At 46.9% G+C, this 22539-nt stretch overlaps 3 protein-coding genes across 9 annotated transcripts; 1 reads left to right on the top strand and 2 right to left on the bottom strand.

Moving 5' to 3' along the window:
- Positions 1-1688: 1688 nt before the first annotated feature.
- On the bottom strand, positions 1689-15805 carry rad54b (RAD54 homolog B). Of its 4 annotated transcripts, none has more exons than XM_060066027.1 (17): positions 15638-15805; positions 15080-15246; positions 14760-14949; positions 10062-10301; positions 9533-9829; positions 8831-8993; positions 8437-8662; positions 7372-7458; positions 7155-7275; positions 4751-4890; positions 4202-4492; positions 3666-3829; positions 3278-3539; positions 2922-2988; positions 2319-2516; positions 1932-2172; positions 1689-1849 (listed from the first exon to the last, which is right to left on the bottom strand). In XM_060066027.1, exons 2-16 carry the CDS (start codon positions 15230-15232, stop codon positions 1943-1945), a joined length of 2829 nt encoding a protein of 942 aa, XP_059922010.1. In that variant the 5' UTR covers positions 15233-15246; positions 15638-15805; the 3' UTR covers positions 1689-1849; positions 1932-1942. The 4 variants fall into 4 exon arrangements, with proteins under 4 accessions (XP_059922010.1, XP_059922011.1, XP_059922008.1 ...); XM_060066028.1 differs by having other exon boundaries at positions 1689-1861; positions 1944-2172; XM_060066025.1 differs by having other exon boundaries at positions 1689-1868; positions 1951-2172.
- On the bottom strand, positions 10592-14750 carry LOC132468299 (fibrinogen silencer-binding protein). The gene is made up of 2 exons (XM_060066041.1): positions 12489-14750; positions 10592-12117 (listed from the first exon to the last, which is right to left on the bottom strand). The coding sequence occupies exons 1-2, from the start codon at positions 12893-12895 to the stop codon at positions 11541-11543; spliced, it is 984 nt and encodes a 327-aa protein (XP_059922024.1). The 5' UTR covers positions 12896-14750; the 3' UTR covers positions 10592-11540.
- An 84-nt stretch (positions 15806-15889) lies between the features above and the next one.
- rnf41l (ring finger protein 41, like) lies at positions 15890-22150 on the top strand. 4 transcript variants are annotated; one of them, XM_060066037.1, is made up of 9 exons: positions 15893-16000; positions 16250-16354; positions 16532-16745; positions 17414-17620; positions 19338-19477; positions 20043-20069; positions 20444-20606; positions 20701-20821; positions 21152-22150. In XM_060066037.1, the coding sequence occupies exons 4-9, from the start codon at positions 17415-17417 to the stop codon at positions 21587-21589; spliced, it is 1095 nt and encodes a 364-aa protein (XP_059922020.1). In that variant the 5' UTR covers positions 15893-16000; positions 16250-16354; positions 16532-16745; position 17414; the 3' UTR covers positions 21590-22150. The 4 variants fall into 4 exon arrangements, with proteins under 4 accessions (XP_059922022.1, XP_059922020.1, XP_059922021.1 ...); XM_060066038.1 differs by lacking the exon at positions 15893-16000 and adding an exon at positions 17015-17108 and having other exon boundaries at positions 16007-16354; XM_060066039.1 differs by lacking the exon at positions 16250-16354 and having other exon boundaries at positions 15890-16000.
- The last annotated feature ends 389 nt before the right edge of the window (positions 22151-22539 follow it).

Raw genomic sequence — 22539 nt, 5'->3', positions numbered from 1 at the left:
CTGTGACATCTGCGTGAAACAGTTCTACTGCTAAATTCCATTAGTGTTTAAGCGACCTCATCCCTGACCCAGAACAGGAAAGGATCACACAAACTAATGTAAACTGTCATCTTCTCTTCTTTTTATAACCATGGAAATGTTTCCAGGAAACCCGAACATTAGTCAAGCTAATTCTGTGAAGTTTGGAAAAAAACAAGGCACTCGAAGAATATTTGTTGTTCTGGTTTTCTCAGAGGGTGGCAACAGTGCAGCAGTTAGAAACAGTATGGTTTCAAATAGGAACACACCGATCACAGAGTTGCAAGTCGGCCTCTCCAGGTGGTTACCAAATAAAACATGTAGAAACAGTAGATAATGTGTTGCTACTGGATCCATCGACTCCCTGGTCAAACCCGGATGAGCAGATTAGACTCCCCAAACTCCAGTGCGACTAATCTGGGCTGTGGCCCCTAGAGACCACCCAGAGAGGACAGTCAGTCCTGGCCTGGGGCTCCTTTGCATTGCCAACATAATCTATCAATCCACAATGAGCGTTGAAAGAGCCACAGGCATTATATGAACACATGCAGTAATGTGCATCACATGCAATGCTATGTAATGCACAAACTAAACAACGTGAGGCTTAAAGGGACTGTTCCATCATTCACTCCATCTTTATTCCAGCGGGACAAGGGCCTCAGAAATTAAACCCCCAATCTGTGATTCCTCCTTTTCCATTAGAGCCACAGACAGCGCCATCGGTCCATAGATAGAAACTCATTAATCCCCTCAGTCCGTGAACTATACTAAGTCCTTGATCTGTAAACCCCAACGCTGAGCTTTTAAAGAGGGATGTTTTAGCCACAAACTGATTCTGCTATGGGCTGTACAGCAGAGGCAGCGCAGTCTATGAGACACAACTATGTGTTAAATCAATATCCCGCTTGCCCCCATGACGATCTGTCCGACACGTGCAGAAACACATTGAAAAGGCATGCATAGGGCAGGGGGAAATGACTGGCGGTTGCCTGGTTACACAGGCAGCTTTACTAGTTGCACTCTTGGAAAAACTGGGTCACTGTAGATACCCATTTTGTAGTTCAGAGACATGCTGTCCCAAGGGGAACCAGCAGGTGTATAAGTAACCATGGTGCCACACACACACACCCCAAACAAAGGGTAACCCCTTACACAAAGTGTGTTTCACACATAAAGAGGCATCTACTGAAGCCAATACACTCCAGCACTGACGAGCACATGTAAGGTGCTACAGCACACACTCTCAGATAGGTAGTGCCACACACACATCTTAGGTGCAAGCTTTGTGCTGTGGTGCACAAAGCTAATCATCCTTTACCCTTATGAAAAAGAATAAAGCATTCACAAAGAAATGCTGATGATATGACCCCTGCGACTGTAAACAGACTCATTGCATGGTTCTCACGTCAACATCCTGCCCAGGCGCTTCCGTTCGGTCCCTTCTGGGAGTAAAACACAGCTGTTGGTGACAAGGTAAATATTACACAAGATGAAGACAAAGCGGACTCCAACACTTGTTCTTATCTTCAGGGAATTACATTGTACAAAAATGCTTGGGTTGAAATGTAAACATTGACTTCATTGCAAACTCTCTCTCTCTCGTAGACAGACCAAGATTCTCTCTGTTCAAAGTTTGAATAATAAAACAAAATAGTCCCATTTGCGAAATGTACAAAGGGGAAATGTTTTATTAGAGTTATAACAGTGTAATAATTTAAGTCAGGCGCAATACGTTTTCCACTGTGTAAATATCAAACTGTTTTTTCTTTAAAATCATCTGTGGTTTTCACGTAAACCTCACCAACGTTTAAATGTGTCTGTGGTTCCATGTGTAGCCGTCCTTGTGTTGAGTCTCCATGCATCCAGACAAGGTCTCTGCTAGAACCCTTCTGCAGTCTGAGACCTGTCCCCAGAGCTCACGTCTTCACTGAGCTGCGTGGGACATGGTGGATTGGAAGGCGAAGGTGATGTGGTTCCGCGCGTGGTCCAGGTAGGGGTCTGAGAAGGTGGTGGTCTCCCCGGAGAAATGCCTCCACTGCATCAGCTCCGACATGCTGAGATGCTTCTGTGACACGCCTCCTTCTCCTACTCTGTCTCCAAGACGACCCAGCTGGCAGGGCCTATCAGGCCGCTGCTCCACTTCTTCTTCCATGGCTATCCAAAATAAAACCATAATATTTCAGCCTGTGTGTGTGTGTGTGTGTGTGTGTGTGTGTGTGTGTGTGTGTGTGTGTGTGTGTGTGTGTGTGTGTGTGTGTGTGTGTGTGTGTGTGTGTGTGTGTGTGTGTGTGTGTGTGTACCCGGAATTGTTCCGTCCATGCTACAGTTACAGTTGAGGAGGTCGTGCGTCAGAGAGGGGGTGTCTGCGAGGCTGAAAAGATCTCTCAGCTCACTGGTTGAGAAGCTGGTATGCTCTGCCCCTTTGCCCAGGTCCACCACGGTGCCAGAGAGCCCCTGTTTGGACACCTGTCTCTGGAAGATACGCTCCTCAATCGTACCTGCGTGAGGCAGTGTTTAAAGGCACATTCAATGCAGTGAATGTACACAGTGTGTTGTACGCGGTCATGAGGGATTCAGGGGATCAATCTAGATTCTAAATGGTCAAAAGATTAGAACCAGATGTCATTATAGTAGATAAGATCAGGACGGACGATTCAGTTCAGGTCTACATAATCGACATCACCAACGACGGGAATAATGATGTATCTATTAGATCAATAGATCAATTCTTACGACAGTTAATCTGCAGTTGGATGTTGCGTAACACCACCAGAAACAGTGATTTCTGATTGAGCTGCGGAGATGATCAATGCGTTATCCCCTCTCTTGCTCATCATGCCCAGTGGAGCGTTGTTGCCCCATATTTTTTTGTCGTGTTGGCCCGAGTGAACCGGTGCTCTCACCAGCAGTGAGGAGTCGGTAGATGTGTACGGTCTTCTTCTGTCCGTCCCTCCAGACTCGAGCCATGGCCTGAACACACCGGGTAATATCGTCAGCAATGTCTGAGTGTGCACACACTGCCACCTGATGGATTACTTTGATCGATATGTGGGGTCCCCCGGAAAAGCACTTCTAGTCCAACATTAATGTAAGGAATGTCACTCATGTTATGTCTACATTATTTTGTTGTTTACTTTTGTTCGGTGAATTAATGAAAGCATAAGAATTAGAACCACAGAGCTAAAGACCCGCTGCCCTTTCCTTTAGCTAGAGCTCGGTACTACATTCCTAGGCTTCGGTCTTCATGCCTGCACCTCACCTGGATGTCATTCGCAGGGTTCCAGTCAATATCATACAGAACCAGGTGGGACGCGCCCACTAGATTAAGCCCCACCCCTCCGGCCTTTGAACTCAGCAGAAACAGGAAGTGGTTGGAGTAGGGGCTGTTGAAGTTGTCCACCAGCCGCTGCCGCTGGTTGGTGGGTGTTTGTCCGTCTAATCTGCAGAAGGTGTAGCCCATGTGGACACACAGGTCCTGGAGAAGGTCCAACGTCTGAGTGTAGTTTGACACCACCACGACCCTGCACGGACACACACCTTTAATGGCACACTGTTCTTTTAATTATACAGTGGAAGCAGATGATAGGACACATGCTCAGATGATCACACACACACACACACACACACACGCACGGACACCCCCACACCTGTCTGACGGGCTGAGGTGTCTGATGGCAGTCAGCAGGTCTGCCAGGACCAGGAGCTTCCCAGAGTCGGCGGTACTGAGACCTCCTGAGGAGTAGTCCTCTGGGAACAGAGCAGCCAGGCCCTCGTACAAAGTGTTCTCCACGGAACCACTGTCCGCCTTCGCCTAGATAAACACAGACACATAATTGTACCGTCAACCTCTGCTCAACACGGTAGTCAATAGAACAGGGGAATATTATCTGCCATTTACAGTTTAGTCGTTTGGCCAGCTCTTTTATCCAAACTGACTCCCAGTGAATTCAGATGCATGTTTTTAAGGAGCAGTTTTGGTAGACATATCTTTCAAGAAGATAATATAGTGGTAAGGGACTGAAACACACTTAATCTAGAACCTTTAAAAAAAACTGCAGTACAGTGCTCCTCATCCATACGAGGACCCCAAAGCAGTTTTCTGTCTGGTGCCAAACACAGTCATGTAACCCCCCTGCAGTCATTGCCTGATGGGTGGGTTCGGTGATTGGCTCCCTGCTCTGACCTTGACGGTGGCGTGCAGCAGGCCAGGGTGGTTACAGAGCTTCTTCAGGGCGGTGATGCAGGCCAGGTGTGTGTGGGTCTGACCGGAGCCCTGCAGGCAGGCCCTGAACACGCGGTGAGCGAGCAGCTGCTGGTACAGCTCCGTCTGCAGGGCGGTGGCGCCGCAGAACAGGGTCCAGTCGTGGCGCGGCGGCAGGTAGCAGTTGATGATCTCCTGGGTGCGCCGCAGGACGAACATGCTGGTGAGGCGGGACAGCTCCGTGGCTCGCTCTTCCCCTAGAACCCTCTCCTCCTTTGAGGAGAGAGGGTGGTAGTTAACCAGGTTAAGCAGGGTCCATAGATAACATGTGCAGAGGGGATAAGAGATAAGAGCCACATCCCTTTAGTCCTATAGCCACCGGCCTCACGGTATGTAACACCTTTGTATCGCCCATCCATCTGTCACCAATGTTGTGATTAGTAGTGTGTTGTCGTGTTGTCTGTGGTTGGTAGAGGAGTGCTGCATCTCAATGAGCCTAAGCGGGGAACATAAAGGTATGACGTTCAGTACCTCTGTGCAGGAGGGCTGTCGCGAGCGCAGGATGGGCTCCTCGAACACCTTCCTGTAAGCGGCGCAGGAGCCCAGGATGCCTGGGTTGACCAACTCTATGATGGCGTAGAACTCCTGCAGGTCATTCTGGACGGGAGTACCTGGACAACAACAAAATAGACTGCATGAGTAAGGTGTTTGTGTGGTCTATGAACAGCGATAAGAACTACAAAGACTACAGAACGTACTCTCTGATGCTTACTGATTGGGTCAGGGTTGGTTCAATGTGCCATGGTTTTTCTTGGTATAAGCTGGTAAAAATGTGAATCATAAGTCGTGTTTTAAACAGAAGGAGAAAGTCAGGGATTAAAGTGAAAAAAAATCTTCTGACTGAAATTTTATTCGCGCTACAGCCAAGTCACGTGCAGTGTGTGAAACATGTTCCAGGTTAGGTTACTTGACACCTGCTTAAGAAATACAAATGTATAAGACGTCAGCACCAAATGCAGCCATCACGTTTAAATGCTCGACCAATACTGTTTTACAGGAGGATTTTAAACAGCTGTTCTTTTGCATCTATTGCAATTTTTTTGTTGTCTTTTCAATTAGACTAAGATTTTTTTTTTGCAAAGCTTGTCTCATATTTTACTCTCTAAAAAAATCAAGCATCTACATAACTTTTCATTACATGTTTTATTTCAAGTAAACCTTTTATATATAAGAAAATAGAGTCAATTTTAACGGTAGACCTTTTAAATACTCACTATATAATTTGACAATTTTACCGGCGTTGACGTATGACGACATAATACACGCGTGTATTATGTCCATGTTCGAAACTGCATACTACCGTACTGCCGACTACATACTGCGCAGTATGTACTGTATACTGCATACTGAATGTGGGATTCAGTATGCAGTATACAGCAGACCGACTGCACCGCAGTATACAGTATGCAAGTTTCCCAGAATGCATTTCGCGGCAGCGGTAGCGGTAAAGCTGCTAAAAGCTGTTTTAATTCTCGCTTCAGTGCTGTTAATACATCACTTTCTTAAGTTTTAATATATATATATATTTTTTTTTAACTTTTATTTTTATATGGATTTTCCAACAATGATACACAAAAAATATGCAAACAAACATACAAATCAAGTCAAAACACTCACACCAAAAACAAGGATCAAAGCAAAACACAAAAAAAACAACACAAAGCTTATAGGTCCTTCCATTCAGTCACAATGCAACAATTCAGTCTTATTCAGATGTCATTACTATGAATAGTAGTGGTATCACCCTCACCCCTTCTGTAATAATTCCATTTCTCCCATTTTCCTTCAAACTGTTCAACCTGCATTCTAAGGGTATGTGTAAATCTCTCCATGTCATAGATCTCCTCCACAACACTCAGCCACTGTTCTTTAGTAGGGGGGTCTACTTTATACCAGGCCCTTGTAATTGCCTTCCTGCTAGCCAATAATAGTACTTTCACCAGGTATTTATCCCCTCCTTGTACCTCCTCTTGTGGAATGTTCCCCAAGTATAATACCAGACAAGTTTTCGGTATCTCATATCCCAATATCTCCCTCAGCACACTCCAAACTCCCTCCCAGTATCCTTCCATCTTTTGACATTTCCAAAACACATGTGTATGGTCTGCCTCCATTTGACCACACAACCTCCAACATGGTTTCTGGTCTGGTGCGTATCTCCCCTTAATCTTTGGTGTAATGAAATACCTCATAATGTTTTTCCAACCAAATTCTCGCCATATCCTAGAGCTGGTGGCTGAGTGTTGGCCCTTGCACACAGTATACCAGTCATCTTCTGTTATTTCTATTCCAATTTCGTTTTCCCATTTTTCTTTAATATAAACAGTTGAATTTCCCCCACTGGACCCTAGAGCTTGGTATAGGGCTGAGATCACTCTACATTTTCTCCCTTCATATGCATTTATCATTATTGTAAGAATCATGTTCTGTTCTTTGGGTTCTTTTAACTTTATTTCCTTTAAATAATAATCCCTCACCTGAAAATACCGAAAGAGATCATTTGCTTCCAAATCAAATTTCTCCCTTATAGCCTGAAAACTCTGCAATTTACCCTTCTCTAATAGTGTGCATATTGCTGTAATACCCCTATTTGCCCAAGTTTTAATATTTTTTTATGCGAGAAAGTACCTATTACCCCCCCCCCCCCAAAAAAAAAACTCCTCGGATCTACATTGATCTCACAAGTGGCCTCTGTGAACTCCAAATGACGGAAATCCGTCGTAGCGACGGAGAACTTTAATCCATGGAGAAAGTATCATGTGGGAAGCTAGCATGTTGGTGGTCTGCTTGTTTTCTGCCATTGGTTTGCCAGCACTGGTACGGGACTGGGAGTGAGTCTGGGGTGAGTCAGGGAGGTCCAGAAGGAAGTACCCACCTGTCAGGATGACCCTGCGTCTGCAGCTGAGCCCGCTGATGGCCGAGGACGTCTTGATGCTGCTGTTCTTCAGCCGGTGGCCCTCGTCACACACGATGAGGCCGAACTCCAGCTTCTGGACCTGGAACCAGTTCCATCAGGAGTCACATGTGTAAGCCGTGTCAACCCCAGACCCAATACCGCTGGACATGTACTAAAGATAACTGAGGTTTCTTACCTGCTCTAGAGAGCGCAGCAGCATCTCATAGCTGATCACCAGGACACTGTGGAGAGGAGAGGCCACAAACTGCTCTATCCTGTGGTCCTAAACACACACACACACACACACACACACACACACACACACACACACACACACACACACACACACACACACACACACACACACACACACACACACACACACACACACACACACACACACACACTTTAGAAAATTCTCATTATTTTTGTCATACAAGGGGCCGGAGACAGCATGGGATCTTACTGATCCAATATTATGAATGATCTTCAATCAACCCTTTAGAGAAATGTCCTACAGCCCATCCCTCCCTGGTGGGACATGAACCAACTCTACTCCCCTGGTGGGACATGAACCTTCTCTGTCCCCCTGGTGGGACATGAACCCTCTCTATTCCCCTGGTGGGAGATGAACCTTCTCTACTCCCCTGGTGGGACATGAACCTTCTCTGTCCCCCTGGTGGGACATGAACCCTCTCTACTCCCCTGGTGGGAGATGAACCTTCTCTACTCCCCTGGTGGGACATGAACCTTCTCTGTTCCCCTGGTGGGACATGAACCCTCTCTACTCCCCTCGTGGGAGATGAACCTTCTCTACACCCCTGGTGGGACATGAACCCTCTGTACTACCCTGGTGGGACATGAACCCTCTCTACTCCCCTGGTGGGACATGAACCCTCTCTGTTCCCCTGGTGGGACATGAACCCTCTCTGATCCCCTGGTGGGACATGAACCCTCTCTGTTCCCCTGGTGGTACATGAACCCTATCTGTTCCCCTGGTGGGACATGAACCCTCTCTGTTCCCCTGGTGGTACATGAACCCTCTGTGTTCCCCTGGTGGGACATGAACCCTCTGTGTTCCCCTGTTGGGACATGAACCCTCTGTGTTCCCCTGGTGGTACATGAACCCTCTGTGTTCCCCTGGTGGGACATGAACCCTCTGTGTTCCCCTGGTGGGACATGAACCCTCTGTGTTCCCCTGGTGGGACATGAACCCTCTGTGTTCCCCTGGTGGGACATGAACCCTCTCTGCTCCCTTCACCTGGTCCACGGCGTAGACGCTGATCCTCTCTCGGCCCAGCCACTTGTTGAACTCGGCCCCCCAGTTCTGCACCAGGCTGCCGGGGGCCACCACCAGAACACGCTTGGCCATGGGCTTCCCCCCGTACGGCCCCTGTCTGAGCAGCGTCCAGGCCAGCGCCACGCTCTGCAGGGTCTTCCCCAGGCCCATCTCATCTGCCAGGATGGCCCCGTTGCTGGACGGCGCCCTGGGGCAGAGCAGGGGGAAGCAGAGGGAGGCAGATGGACGGACTGCCTCACTGAGGAGAGTGGCCTCATCTGGATCCACCTGACTCAACAACTTCAGGGCCTTCTTTCAGCTGATGTTCAGAATACTGGTTCTTCATAACTGCTGCATCTTAATCAGGATCCATTACCTCATGCCCATCACACACTCGTAGAGGAAGAGCAGGCCTTCCCTTTGGTGCGGTCGAAGGTTATTGACCAGGTGAGGGTCCACCACCACGTCCACCACAGGTAGCCCTGCCTTGTTAGAGGCCCACTGGTGATTGGTGGAGGGACGCGGCATAACCAAGGCACCTACAGAGAGACATAGCACAAAGGGATTTGTGGGTTACAAAAACACATTCATACAAGCACCAGCAGCGGACATCCAACACTGCACACCAAGCCTCTTACGCATCCTTGATGCTGGTTGCATCAACAGAGTTCAAATAAAGTAAGTCTCTTCATTTCCAAAACAACACAGCATAAGGCTTGCAACCTTTCGTTCCAGAAGGGTTTGTGTTGCATCTAGAACCCGACAAGCATTGGGAAATCAATCCAGTTGTGCCAAACGCATCTAAAACACAAGCAGTGAACTTGACCTAGGCAGAAAGCTCTAGCTGTGCAGTACAAACGAGTATTGGGCTGCATTGAAAAATATGCATCGTCCACTTTCTATGCAATATGAGGCGTTATATAGTTAGGGAAGAAAGTTCCTTGCTCAAGGACCGAAATCCCCTTTTCCAAAAGGGCTTCAATCCAGCAACCCTGTTATTGCAGGCCTGACGTTCCCGCGAGCCCTCATGGTCAGGGTGGCGGTGGCGTGAGGCCTGCGGTGCCGTGCTGGTCTCTACCTGCAGCGAGGGGGTCATGGCGGGGCCTGCCCGGCTGCTCCTCCTGCCCTCTGGTGCCGGTGTTCTCCGCTCTGCCCAGCATGGGGCTGCAGAACGGTTTAGAGGCCGAGTTCCGAGGGGGAGGCGGGCCGGACTTGGGACCCTCCTCTTCCTTTACCACGTGGGCTTCTTGGAAGCAGCGGCCCTTGGCAAAGTCTTCAGCAGATATCACCCCCATCACCTCCACCTCCTTCCCCCCGACCATCAGAGTCTCCCCCTCACAAAGAGCGGCAAGCTCAGACACCTTGTAGCCACTTCCTGTACGAACACAGAACAAAACTAAGGACTTCTGACCGGATCATCACATTCATTACATCAGAAGACATATAAGGACATAGCATTACACTTTACCAGATGGTTAACGAGGTATTAAGTATAACCAAGGAAAACACTTTTTTCATTGCGTCTTTCCGACTGATTGCAATGTTAAAAAGTTTTTATTTTCAACCATTCCAGTTGCATGAAGGCAATAACAGTGAAAGAGTGTCACCTTTTCCGATGTCTTTGCCCTCCATGTCTTTGAGTGTGGCGGTGCGTCCTCTGGTCACAAGCACAGCATCCCCCTCCCAGCGCTTGTGCTTCTTCTTGCTGGCTTTACACCACATCACATTGAAGTACCTGACCCCGGACGTGCTGGGGGGGCCGGATGGAACCCCCCCTGAAGACCCTGCCTTCCCCAGTGGAGCCTTGGGAGAGGAGCCTTGATGCAGCTGAGGAGGACCGCCTAGCCCTGGGAACAAAGTGAGAAATCTACAGTGGATGAAGACGTTAACCAATAGAGAACTCGACTGTTCAAAAATATATAAACCCACCAGTGGAGGGCGCTACACAACAGTTTAACTGCCAAATGTGCCATCGGGTTTATAGATAATCCACACCAGGTCAAACACACGAGTAAACACACGAGTAAACACACGGAAACCATTTTATACGTCGAAATAAATGACCATTAAAATATGTGTTGTAACACCAGACTGAAGATAGGAGATGTGATGCAGAGCTAATGTGTAAGAACCATAAAACGGTTAATTATTTTTTAATAAGTGCATGAACATTGAACTGGGACAGAGGAACACTCTTGTACCATTATTAGCACAACATTTAAACAACATCACACATCAAAGATTCCATTCAATATATAAAGCTTCCATGTGCTCCCTGTTATTTATTTATTTTAGATCTCCATATGAGGATTTCTGTTGACAAGACATCACAAATGTCTTGTCAAGGCCTTGAAGTGGAAGGGCTCATCCCACCAAAACAGAAGTATCACAGTGCTAATGTCTTAATGTCCATTCATCTTCAAAATAATTAAGGATTGCATTGAAAGGCTTATTTTTCCAATCTTTGCATGCTTCTCAAACCTTGTAGGAACTAGCTTGAGCTCTTCTTTGCAAACTGTTCTCAAATTAATAAAAAATGGCCAGTCACTAAACTAACCCAACAGGGGCAAATACACATTCTGAAATGTAGAAAATACCTAATCACACGGTTCATTCCCTTACATTTGAGCATAGTAAGGTTTTGTACTGGCAGGTCATTAGTAATATGGTCGTATCTGCCATAAAAATATGACAAAAATGTTTTGGATGATTGGAATTACTCTGATGAAAATCGGGCTGTAGGCAATGCATCGTTAGACTACGGCCCTCAAAAGTATTTTGGGCTAAAACAGGTCTCAAGCAAAACTAAGAAAATATTCATCCATTGAGGCTGAGGGATTCTTCAGTCCCCTCCTCAGACTTAGGGTGCCATTATGTGTGCTATAGAGCAGAGGTTCCTCCACACGTTCATCTCTGGACCAAAAGACCATTTCAGTGTGTCCTTGGGTCCCGACCACACACTCTGAGCACTCCCGTGTTTTGGGGGTTGCGACCCACCTCCAACCGGACCGCGACCCATTGTGGGTCCCGTTCAAGAGTTTAAGGGCATTGCTACCAAAGGCAGGCTGTGTCTCCTCAGGCTTGTGCTATAGAGGCAGAGGCAGCCCGTGTCTCAGTCTGGCCGCCCTCAGCCGCTCCACCTTGATCTTGGCTCTCAGTAGCTCCTCCTCCAGCTCCTGCTTCCTCTTCAGCCCCTCCCTCTTCTCCTCCAGGTACACCGCCACCTTCTGGTGGTTGGCTAGCACCAGCTCGTGCTCCTCCTTGGCGAAGTGGTGGGGCCGGAAGCGCTCGTGCTCCAGGTGGTCGTGGGGGTACAGGACGTTGGGGTACAGGTCGTGGTGGGGGTCCACCAGTGGTGACCCGGAGAGGGGGATGTTGACCGAGGAGGTGGACAGGGCGGGGGACAGGGACGGCTCGTAGTCCTGCACGCTGACCAGAGACTCGTCGTCAACGTTGCCTACCTGCTCCTGTTCCCTGACCCCTTCCGGCCCCGTGACGAGGGGTAGGACGGGGAGCTCGGGAGGCGGCTTCACATCCTCCTCGGGCTCCAGCTGGACCAGCTTGTGGGCAAGCGGGAGGGCTGCTGGGTAATCCTGCAGGCCGGGCAGAGAGGAGCTGCTGGCCGGGTGCTCAATGGGAGAGTTGTGTTTGTTGTATATTAACCTGCAGATGGTGAGCAACATGCGTCAATGGCACAACCAAGTCACGTTTCAATAGCAATACATTCAAGGAAAATTAAGAAGGGCTACAATTAACAGCTTTAGCCAAGTTAAGAAAAGTAAGATTCAAAACAATAATTATCAAATTAATTATTCAAATGTTTTAAACGTAAATATATAAAAAAGGTGTCAAGGTGTATTTTGTTTTGTGTAGTGTATAATCTCGATATGAAAGACTATTTTAAATAGGCTGTAAAAGTAGCAAAAATAATATGAAAGAAATTCGCGTTTGGTATTTCGATGGGTGCGGTTTTTTAGTTTTTTTTTGCGCGTCTCAAAAAACAAGCCATAAAGTTGTCACACGGGGACGTGTACCTGCGCAGCGCTTGGTCTTTATCCTGTACGGGCACGTGGTGAAACAACTGAGGAATCATCTCCATCACCCTCCTGGTTGGCTCCGAAATGCTCCCCCTGTATTCGGGCTGGGCGTGTCTCCTCTGCATCAGCTCCTGCTTGGCCGACTCCTTCAGTCTCTTGTATAGAGTCCGGAGGCCCTGAGCGGTGCGCTGGGGTCTGTCCCCTCCCAGCGAGTTGTACTGGTCGGCCACGGTGTCCCAACACTTGTTCTTGTCTACGATGACGGCATGCTTGTTGGTGTGCTCCTCCAGAATGCGCACATGAGGGCGCACCAGCTTCAACAGGTCGAGCTTCTCGGAGAGGGTGAAGTTGGAGGAGCGCGACTTGCCCACCATGCTAGACAGAAACAAGGAGCTCGATGCCATCTTCACAGCATGGCAGGGCCGACGCGGGGCAAAATAGTGCCTCTGATCAGACACCTTTCAATTGCCCCACTTGTGAACTTTAACTCTTCGCCGCTCCACCCGAGCTCCCTTTGTCCCTGATCGTAATAATGGCCTCCAGCTGTCCTTGTCTTTGTCCAGGGCGATGAAGCTGATACCGGTTTAATTCTTAAACAGAAAAACGTTCGTTTCCTGTTTTTCCCAATCAAAACCAATCCATGCCTTGCATGCATGGGAACCTATACACGCTGCCTTTGGTCCTCTCTGCTGTGTTGCACAACAAAAACAGACTGCACACAATAAGAATCAGGCTTAACTAGGCCAGCCTCGTTTAGGCCCCCGCCTACCGCGGAGGGCTCTACAATGAATTCCTCCCAGCTTAGGCTGACGTAGTTAAGCCGCTTAAACCCGGCCCGACCTACTTACAGCCCGGTCTCTCTAAACCCCGAACCAAGCACAGCATTCACACCACAGTAACGCAGACTCTTTTTAATAACACGGGTCGTTATACACAGAATAAACATGGACATGTACACTTCAGGCACGGCACTCGACTTTAGTTGATTGCTATGGGTCAAAAACCTTTTTCCTATGGTGACAATAGGAGACGAGCGGGGAAATAGCACTGACTTAACTCAAAGGGGGAGGAGACATTTGCCTGAATGCCTGCAAGAAGCAGCGCTTTATATATACACAACAAACCTAGCGGTGTCGCGACTGCAGACGTAAATTATATAATTGTTCACACCAATCCGGTATCTAATTGTGCCTGCAGAAACAATACAATTGCTTATAGAGGAGATGGGTATCGGCACTAGTGGCTGTCGGGAGAGGAGGGAGGGAGACGAGCCGAGTCTGCTCACTGATCCTGAGCACAGTCCTAATCTGCCGACCGCTGCCGCTGCACAACCCCCGCCTCTTAACACAACGCTAGACCGGCTGCTGTCACTCCGCTGCTGGGTTTAACAGAGCGTTGTCTCAACAGATATGGGTGGTTTGGTGACAATTAAGGAATCGGGAAAACTGTAATTTCTAACAATTATGTGTGTTCTTCTTTTGCTGGAAATCAATAAACCGCATGAGAGAACTTAATCGTTGTGAATTTCCCGAACCTGGAGAGACGTTCTTTGTCCACGATGGGAGAAAGACGACTACTGGCAGAATAGCTTTAATTTATGGGACCAAGCGAATCTTAATTTTGTTTATAAACTGTTCTCAACCCGTAATGAGGGGGGGGGGGGGGGTCTACATTTAGATCCATAATCACATTTAGAAATACACAACTGTCTTATGTTTTTTTGCGCATGGTTTTCGCTATTACCACTGCGTAAAAAGTAAGTAGCTCGATTCTCACCAAGCCTATAATGCAACGACGTTGCATTGCAACTTATAATAAAATATGATTAATGTGAGCAAGGTACACTAAAGACATCGATCCCTTTACTTGAGGGAGGTTGTTTGATTATAATGCAGACACTAGCATTCAGGACCGCCATACAGAGTAACATTCTGTATCACATGTTTAGCCGTTTCCTCACAAATCTGCAAGCAATAAGGCCTACAAACTGTCTGTCATACGAGTAATTTAGATGTATCATTAGACTTAACAGTTTCCTACCAGAGCTTCATAATAATAATTAAAAAAATCTCACATTATGAACACATTATTTTGATTACCATCCCTTGCACTGTGGCTATGTCATTGGGCCGTGTTTATAACATCAAAATCCCTTGGTTTGGTAAAAACAACTAATTACCCCCAAAGAAAATAAGTGAATTCATATATGTAAAATAATGTGACAGAGAGCAAACAAGGGTTTTCTATGTCATGATCCTGAGTTCTTACCGGCTCCGGACTCTACAGGTGTAACCTGAGGATGTCCGTCTGCTTCCATGTCATTCTCTTTACACTCTGCTGCGTGGAGGACCATCGCCAGAGCCCTGGACATGCCCGGAGAAGCATCCTCCGTAGGACCAGGCCAGGGCAGCTTCATTGGGGCATCAAGAGCAGGCCCGGCCAGGCCCCTCTGGGCCTGCTGGCACATTAGAGATAATGACTACCTGGACAATCATCACATAGCCATATCATTTCTTGGAGCCTATTTCATTGTGTTGATTAACTAGCAATTAAACTACAGGGACAGTGCATAGGGTAGTCTAATTCACCTCTGTCAATATGGCATTGGTGTTTAGAGCCCGTTGGTCAGCCTGCCCCGGAGGCTGTGCTGATGACCTGGGGAGAGACCCTCCCGGGGGCTGGAACCTGGGCCGTTTGGCGGCGTTGGCGGTGAGCCGGCTGGGGGCTCCGGAGCGGCGCATTGTCGCAGAACAACCTGATCATACATGTAGGCATACATGTAGGAAGGCAGGTTGGAGGTTTACTATCAAACTGTTACATTGGATTTTGTACAATGCCACTGTCATGACAAGGCCAGGGTCATCCACATAGTTAAAAACAAAGAAGTATATTGATAAATCATGCTTAAACATCTGTCTTTCTAAATGTGACCAAAGACTTTAACCTTACATTATCTGTCTGGGACTTTAACTTCACATTATCTGTCTGGGACTTTAAATGTACATCATGTTGTCACTAGCAGGCTAACACTAGCAACACACAGTATGACCTAGTATTAGTAGAGTGGTGTCATGTGTGAGTGTGTTATGTCCGTCATATTAATAAACTGATAGACAGCAGATGACAACGGTAGGTATGGTACTCACCACCCTTAAATTCACACTCTTCGCTTGTACTTCATTCATGAAATGTTGGAGCTTTCTAACATTAAAGGTTGTGTATGAAGGAAGCATTGGGAAGGAAGTCCTCGTAGTCTCCCGCCGCACGCTCTGGAGCACCATTGGTCGACAAGGAGAGGGGCGGTGAGGGGTCGTGTAGTGACGTCACCACATAACTCCAGCGCCATTGGTCGATGAGGAGAGGGGAGGAGACGTGTGGTGACGTCATCTCCAGAAGCAGAGGGACGCGTCCCCTCGTGGATTTGTGCGTGAGGACATGGAGCGCACTATATTTCGAAGTCTAAATTTGTCCTAGAATTCACCCTCACACTAACTTCAAAAGCGCTGCTTGTTGGTTTAATCCTTTTTTTTTTCTACGGTTCAGATAAAGTGGTTATCAACGCAAGCTAAAACAACTGTTCATGTGATATTTTATTGTTAGTATGATGTCTATAACTGACCTATTTTTGTTGGACCTATTTTGTGACAAATAAAGGTTGCTCTTTGAACGATGTTGTCTGAAAGAAAGTGATATAATGTTGTCGTGGAGAGAAATCCAATCATGGAGGAGGCTATAATCCTTGTTAATCCAACATCCAGTGAAAAAGCAGGGACTGAGTGACTGATGCGGACATTGAAAGAAAAGTTGACGATAATTAAACGATGACATTCTCCTGAGGTGGCAGAAGCGTCCCTCTTCTAATGGTAGGCCAGTTAAATAACACGCAGGCCTACAGCTGTCAGCTGTATAATTGGAAACTTTGGAGTTGTGTGCGTGTATGTGCGCGTGCTTGCGATCCTGCTATGTGTGTTTTCTGCATTTGTGTGTCTCCTGCATTTGTGTGTCTCTGTAAGTCTGACTATCTGGTTCTCGCCTGGCAGCTGTCTGGCCGTGTATCGGATCCTTGTTGTCACGGAGACCCGTCCACAGAGACGGCCCACCGGGGGAGGAGAGGGCTTCAGAGCGACCCTCACCTGGATGAGACACCGGGGGAAGGGCGAGAGGAGGAGGACGAAGGGAAACCAAACCACTGACAAAGGGGAATATTAACAACTCGGAAGTTCATTTTGGATTAATTCACACTTAACAAGCAAGGTAAGAATATATATTGGACATATTGAAAAAGTGAGGAAATAGGAGGTTTTACATGACATATGCTCTACCGTTGTCGTGTATGCAGGGGCGGTTCTAGGAAGGGGGGCTGCCCACTCCTGAGCACAGTCCTAATTGTATATTGTGTTTTTTAATGCCGTTACTTAGTACTGAACTAAATATTTTGCGTCCCGGGTTCAATGTGCCCCTCCAACAAAACAACTGGCCCCAGTCTGGCCCCCCCATGAAAATGTGTCTATTTATTTTCACAGATTTGGACCAGCCGGCTATTAAAATATCAGCACTATTGCATTTTTGTATTATACATTTTTAATTTCTATATTTTGCTGCATCATCAGTCACAAGGTTATGTTTGGCATAAGTGTGTTCAATAAAAATGTAGTAACCATTTATTTAAATTATGGAATTTACATTTCTAATACATGTTTCATCAAGGCCTTGCAGACACACACACACACACACACACACACACACACACACACACACACACACACACACACACACACACACACACACACACACACACACACACACACACACACACACACACACACACACACACACACACACACACACACACACACACACACACTTGTCGTAGTATATTAACTGTCATACCCCTGTCTTCCATGTTACTGTTTGAATGCCAGGATGGGCTTTGATCTCGAGAGGTTCGTGGGCTATGTCAACGACGGCCTGCTGTGCTGTGTGTGTCGGGACGTGTTGGAGCGCCCCCTGCAGGCCCCCTGTGAGCACGCCTACTGCAGCGCCTGCATCAGCAGCTGGCTGCTCCACCACCACTCCTGCCCGGAGGACCGCACGCCGCTGGACGTTGGTAGCCTCAAACCGCTCTACAGGTGACTTCAGAAGACTTCTAGAACCTTCTCTGTTACTGGGTGGTCTCAATGGACCTCCATCTATTTCTGACACTGTCTGTGAGGTCTCCTCCATCTATCTCTGTTACTGTGTGGTCTCCTCCATCTATCTCTGTCACTGTGTGGTCATCACTATCTATCTCTGTTACTGTGTGGTCTCCTCCATCTATTTCTGTTACTGTGTTGTCTCCTCTATCTATCTCTGTTACTGTGTGGTCTCCTCTATCTATCTCTGTTACTGTGAGGTCTCCTATCTCTCTGTTACTCTGAGGTCTCCTATCTATCTCTGTTACTGTGTGGTCTCCTCTATCTATCTCTGTTACTGTGTGGTCTCCTCTATCTATCTCTGTTACTGTGTGGTCTCCTCTATCTATCTCTGTTACTGTGAGGTCTCCTATCTCTCTGTTACTCTGAGGTCTCCTATCTATCTCTGTTACTGTGTGGTCTCCTCTATCTATCTCTGTTACTGTGAGGTCTCCTATCTCTCTGTTACTCTGAGGTCTCCTATCTATCTCTGTTACTGTGTGGTCTCCTCTATCTATCTCTGTTACTGTGAGGTCTCCTATCTCTCTGTTACTCTGAGGTCTCCTCTCTATCTCTGTCACTGTGAGGTCTCCTCCATCTATCTCTGTTAATGGGTTGTCTCCTCTATCTCTGTTACTGCGTGGTCTCCTCCATCTATCTCGGCTACTGTGAAGGTCTCCTATCTATCTGTTACTGTGAGGTCTCCTATCTATCTCTGTCACTGTGATGTCTCCCTTTTCTGTCTTTACTCTTTCTTTCTTTCTTTCTTTCTTTCTTTCTTTCTTTCTTTCTTTCTTTCTTTCTTTCTTTCTTTCTTTTGTTATGTTTGCATGTTGAATATTACCTCTAACCTTCTATGTGTATTGTGTATATTACACATTGTTTTCTATGTATATGGTGAATATTAATGAATACTTTCTGTGTGTATGGTGAATATTAAAGAATACTTTCTGTGTGTTAGTGAATATTAACCATCACTCTCTGTGTGTATGATGAACGTAACCTGTTTGTTAATGTGTGTATGGTGAACATCGGCTGTTTGTTAATGCGTGTGTGGTGAACATCGGCTGTTTGTTAGGGTGCACTCACACTAGGCCATCTGGCCGTGGCCGTGGCCGTTTTAGCACCTAACCGTGCTCAAATCTGCCAGTGTGAGTGTGGCCAGTCTGGCCAGGCCGGGCCAATTTGGCCACTTGGGAGAGGTGTGCTGCTACGGCACGGGCCGCTACGGTACAGATGCTAATGAGCCGACACGCGCACACGCACGGCTACGCAACCTGAGCTGGATGACGTATAGTCAATGCGACGACCACATACATAATAAAGGCGACGAGCCTTCTTTCCCATTAAACGGTAAACATAGCGTCAAGCGGTTCAACTGTTGGTGTGTTCTCTGTGTTGTTATCCATTGTTGTTAAAACTCTGATGGGCAGCAGACTTTATTATGGTCCATGCAGCGGACGCTTGGTGATGACGTGTTACGACGTGATGACGTATGTACAAGAGCCTTCCGTGGCCAGGCCACAGCTGCGACGGCCAACGGCCACGGCCAGATGGCCTAGTGTGAGTGCAGGCCAGTTTGTATGTTAATGTGTGTGTGGTGAACATCGGCTGTTTGTTAATGTGTTTGTGGTGAACATCGGCTGTTTGTTAAAATGTGTATGGTGAACATCAGGTACATGAGGAACGACCTGGGCCGACTGCAGATCCGGTGTGTGAATGCAGGCCAGGGCTGTGAGACGGTGTGCCCCCTGGAGACCCTGCACACACACGAGGAGGAGTGTGAGTTCGCCTACATGGCGTGTCGGAACACAGGTACGGGCCTTCACTCTCACCTGTTGTAGCTCTCCACTCACAGCTCACCTGGCGGACATTGAAAGGAGGAAACATAGTTCAATACCATTCATTGAAATGAATGTCTCTTACACTCTCTGACAAATGTGTCTAATGTATGTGTATTGGGCAGGAAAAGAGCATATGCTCAAGTTCATGAATACATTCAATCATTGGTTTGAATTCTAGCATTTTCTGTATTATCTAATATTTTATCGTTGTATTGTGTGAACAATCAAAAAGTGTATCAAACTCAAAAGGTTTATTATCTGTGGATGTGTGTATATTTAAAGGTCTTCTAGTTTAAACAGTGTTATATCAGAATTTGAAACGAAAATGATTGGATTAGGATATCCGTCAGTCGCTGGTGCTGCTGATCTGTTGTCATGGCTGTATTACCCGCATGCTTAGAACGGTTTCACTACAACCAATCCACAGACCTAGTTCTGGCTCCCCTTACCATTGTTAATTTACCCTGCCTAAATTGATATGTGGATATGTGGGCGATATTTGTTTACACATAACATGTGACACCTTTACTTGACAGGTGGAGAGTACATATGTTATTATTGTGGTACGTATACCTGAGGAGTAAGAGCATGCAGTGTTCGGTTTGTTTTGCAGTGTTTTCAGTTTGATTGGTAAGGTTTAGTAATGTCTTTCCCAATAACATTTCGTAATGATTTAATTTGCCTTACTGACGTTAGTACTAGCTATGATTGATAAAGAATAAAAGGCTGAGGCTGTTTGATCATTATATTGTTGTTCAATGCAGTGCTGTTTTGTGTTTTCTTTATATATTGTGTGTTTATGTAACACATATGCATAAACTAACTTCCCTAATGAATCCAATTGCCTCTCAGTGGATTTACTCTTATATGTGAGGTGATTATGTGTTTAAACTCTGATGTAGTTGTGATGGGAGATGCGATCAACTTGTCTTCCCAGGGTGTCCGGTGCAGGTGGAGAGGCGTGGCTTGGAGGCTCACCTGTCAGAGTGCATGTTCCGCAGCAGGGAGTGTCCCAATGGCTGTGGCCACACCCTTCTGTCCGTTGACCAATCACAGCACAACTGCGTGGCAGAGCTGCGCACCGAGGTGGAGATGCTCAGGTGTGTATTTTATGAGGAATAGTTAATTTGCTTCTATAACACGATGTGAGGATTTTGTTTGTGGAGATAACTCCCCCTAAAATGTTTTGTGGAGGGCGGAGATGTTGAGCAAGGTGGACGAGGTAAGGCGAGAGATGGAGTCTCGCCTGGACTCCCAGAGGAGACACATGGTGCAGAAGGAGTCCCAGTTGAAGAACGACGTGGAGGAGCTCAAGGTGACTGCATGGTCCTTGATGTATTGATAGAGAAGGCTGGAGGGATTCATGGGCTGTAGGTTTATTTAGTTAATCCAATAGATAACCTCCAACAGAAGGCCATGTTACAGAAAAAAAAACATGTAAAACGTTGAAAATATAACTTTAAATGTAATCTTAACCATTTGAGTAATGTGGTTTGCTCTCTTAGAAACCCTAACCCTTAGTTAAAGCTCTAGCAACAGTATTCAGGGGGAGGTTGAGATGTCTTAACAGCGTTGTTAGAGACCTGGGACAATGCAGTTGATTAGTAATGCCACTAACAATCTCCTCATAATGTTCTCAATGCAGGGCCAGTTAGCGCGGGTGATGTGTGACGTGCGCGCCCTGCTGGGGTCAGAGCGTCTCAGGAGACGAGAGTTGGCAGAAGCAGAGCTGGAAAAAAGAGAGCTCTTAGAGCTCCTCAGAGACCTCCAGCCAACCAGGAGCCAGATCCCAGCTGAACAGCCAACCAGGAGCCAGATCCCGGCTGAACAGCCAACCACCATCCAGCATCAGGAAGACCCTCAGCCAATCTGGTGGGAGCTCCACAGGGAAGAGCCAATAAGACACCAGCAGTTGGAGGGATTCTCACAAGGCGCCTATCAGTCAGCGTCTTCTGGCCAGTGTAGAGGCGCCTTGAGCACACCCCATTCTCCCCTGATGGGAGAGGAACCGGCCGAGACCAGCCCACGCAGTGTCACCCTGGACTGCATCAAGAAGAAGAACCGCGAAGTGACCATCATCTAAGCGCACTCGGAGGGACTAGAGCCCTACAGTAACAGTAATGAAGTGATGAGTTAGGCTGGGAAGTTTGTTTTGGGTGTTTTAGAATTGGTTCAGCATTAAACTCAATACGGACTCCTTTCATGCCAAAGGTGAGTAAAAGAGTGAAAGGACGTGTTGCTGTTGTGATAAGACATATGTCCTGGGGATGATACCTGATATTAGGGCAGGAATAGACACTGTATTAGGGATGGTTCGTAATGATCATTTTGAACGATTTGTTATTGACATGTTGATCAAATATGTATTTCAGGAAATTATCTTTTGATTTAACAAATGTTTCATGTCGTCTTCAATCTGTGATGAATATATAATGCAATTAAATGGCAGATGCAATCATTTATTGAATGACTAAGAATGCCAGACCTGCTGTTAACTGCGACTTCCTGGAGGAGGCATAATGTAATTTCACCCAGCTTAGCTTTTGATCTGCTCAGAATATTTCTATCCGTCTAACTGAACCTGTATTTTTTTTATATTTAATAACATCCCATCCCAATAAAGCTTGTAAACTCATAAATTGTGTTTTTTGACAAACAATTATTAACAATAGTTGCATGTATTTTGTTGTGTTGCTCGCGCACTAGTCTCGCAAAGCCAGACCAAACTACAGCAAGTAGAATGGTCTGGAGCCACGCTACCTCGAGCCGTCTATCCGTGGGGAAACTGGGCGGGCCTGTTTTTATTTCTTTAAACCAATCACAATCGTCTAGGGCGGGGCTAAGCCCGGGAAGCAGCAGCGGTGTCCATGCCAAATAGAACATCTTTCTTCCTCAGCAAATGCTGTAAGCAAATCTTTTGCAGTTCTTTGCAATTTGACGGAAAGAGCCAAACATGCCAACTTTACAGCGCCGTCAAAGTCCTCTTCAAAACTCGCCATACTGCCTAGTTTCCGAGTTTGAGGGGGAGCACAA

This window comes from Gadus macrocephalus, chromosome 11 (assembly GCF_031168955.1).
Source record: "Gadus macrocephalus chromosome 11, ASM3116895v1".
Taxonomy (NCBI): domain Eukaryota; kingdom Metazoa; phylum Chordata; class Actinopteri; order Gadiformes; family Gadidae; genus Gadus; species Gadus macrocephalus.
This window is presented reverse-complemented; position numbering and strand designations above follow the sequence as displayed.